The sequence below is a fragment of the Apis dorsata genome, unplaced genomic scaffold, assembly GCF_000469605.1.
Source record: "Apis dorsata unplaced genomic scaffold, Apis dorsata 1.3 scaffold_553, whole genome shotgun sequence".
NCBI lineage: Eukaryota > Metazoa > Arthropoda > Insecta > Hymenoptera > Apidae > Apis > Apis dorsata.
Window position 1 is genome coordinate 229,340 of NW_006263769.1, and position 1,620 is coordinate 230,959.

The following is a 1,620-nucleotide window of genomic DNA, read 5'->3' on the forward strand; positions in this document are numbered from 1 at the left end:
TAACATTGTAAGAATTATATTTATAATAGATTATGACAATAAATTCATAATACGCTTTTTTGCTTAACAAAATAAACAAAAAAAAAATAGATTGAATTTTTAAATAATATTTAATAATATTATTAAAAAATTTTTTTCAAGAATTCGGAGAGCTATATTTAAAATGGAGTAAATAACGCATTTACGTATGTTTATATTTAAAATATTATTATGTTAAAGAATTTTTATGATTCTTGTTGTATACATTTTTTTCTCAATATTTATATTTTTCAAATATAAAATGTTTGCTTTATTTTTATAAAAAATTTATATTACATTCATATTATTATTGATTAATTGTTATTCTTACAGAAATCTTCCAAAAGCAATTTGTATATCGTTACCATTAGTAACTATAATTTATGTTCTGGCGAATATTGCTTATTTTGTGGTATTAACACAAGATGAAATTCTGGCATCGAATGCTGTTGCTGTCGTAAGTTTTTCATTTTTCGAAAATATAAAATTTTTTTCGAATATTCCTCACTATTTATCTGTACATATATTGTTTATTATTATTATTCTTACTATTTTTTATTCATCTTAATTATTAATTATATTCGTATAAATGTAATTAATATCGATTTCAGAGAAAAAACCACTTAAACAAATGTAAATTTATCTAATTTATGATTGTATAACGATAAGCTGGTTACTTATCAAATTTTAGATAAGTAAAAGTTAAAATATACTTACTATAAAATATTTAATATAATGAAGACCAAAAAATGTAAAAATAAATTTCATTAAAATATCAACTTAATTTTACAAAAAAAATAAAAAAGTGTAATAGAACAGATTTAGACCACAATTGAACTATGAAAAGTAATCAAAAACTTATATTAATTTATTTCTAAAATATTTATATCAATGCACAAAACAAAATATAATTTCTGATTATTCTGTTTACATTTTCCATATCTCACTTTACGAATCATATCACACATCACATATGTTATTTATGTTAGTTATTCACGAATTCGAAATTTTTTGAATTTAAAAATTTCAAGATTTCAAATATTTCATAATCTTATTTTAAAAGTTAATTAGAAACAATTTCCAAATTTATTAATCTATAATCTTTTGTAGACTTTCAGCGATAAGCTGTTAGGCGTAATGTCTTGGATAATGCCAGTATTCGTGGCTTGTTCAACCTTCGGGGCGTTGAACGGAGCAATTTTCGCATCATCACGATTGTTTTTCGTAGGAGCTCGTAATGGACATTTGCCTGCCGCTATTGCCCTTATTAATGTTCAAAACTTAACACCCACGCCTTCACTTATCTTTCTTGTAAGTATCTTTTATTTTTATATGCTTTTTTTACATGTAAATATATTTTAATTTAATAAATCACATTATAATTATATTTTTTTCTTAAATAAATATATCAAATTAATAAATCATAGAAAAACAAATATATATACATGATTTGTTTAAATTATGTTAGTGATAAAAAAAAATGTTAAAAAGAAGAAAAGAAGAAAATCTGTATTAGAAATATGTGAGATAAAAAGATAAAATTGTTCTTGACATGTGTACATATATATATATATATATATATATATATATATATATATATAT

At 20.9% G+C, this 1,620-nt stretch overlaps 1 protein-coding gene across 1 annotated transcript in view; it reads left to right on the forward strand.

Moving 5' to 3' along the window:
* The window catches only part of LOC102676243 (large neutral amino acids transporter small subunit 2), a 12,176-nt gene that overhangs the window by 7,904 nt on the left and 2,652 nt on the right, over positions 1-1,620 (forward strand). The window contains exons 4-5 of the mRNA XM_006620888.2: positions 352-475; positions 1,129-1,329. Coding sequence (XP_006620951.1) covers positions 352-475; positions 1,129-1,329 — 325 coding nt within the window. The remainder of the gene's footprint in view (positions 1-351; positions 476-1,128; positions 1,330-1,620) is intronic.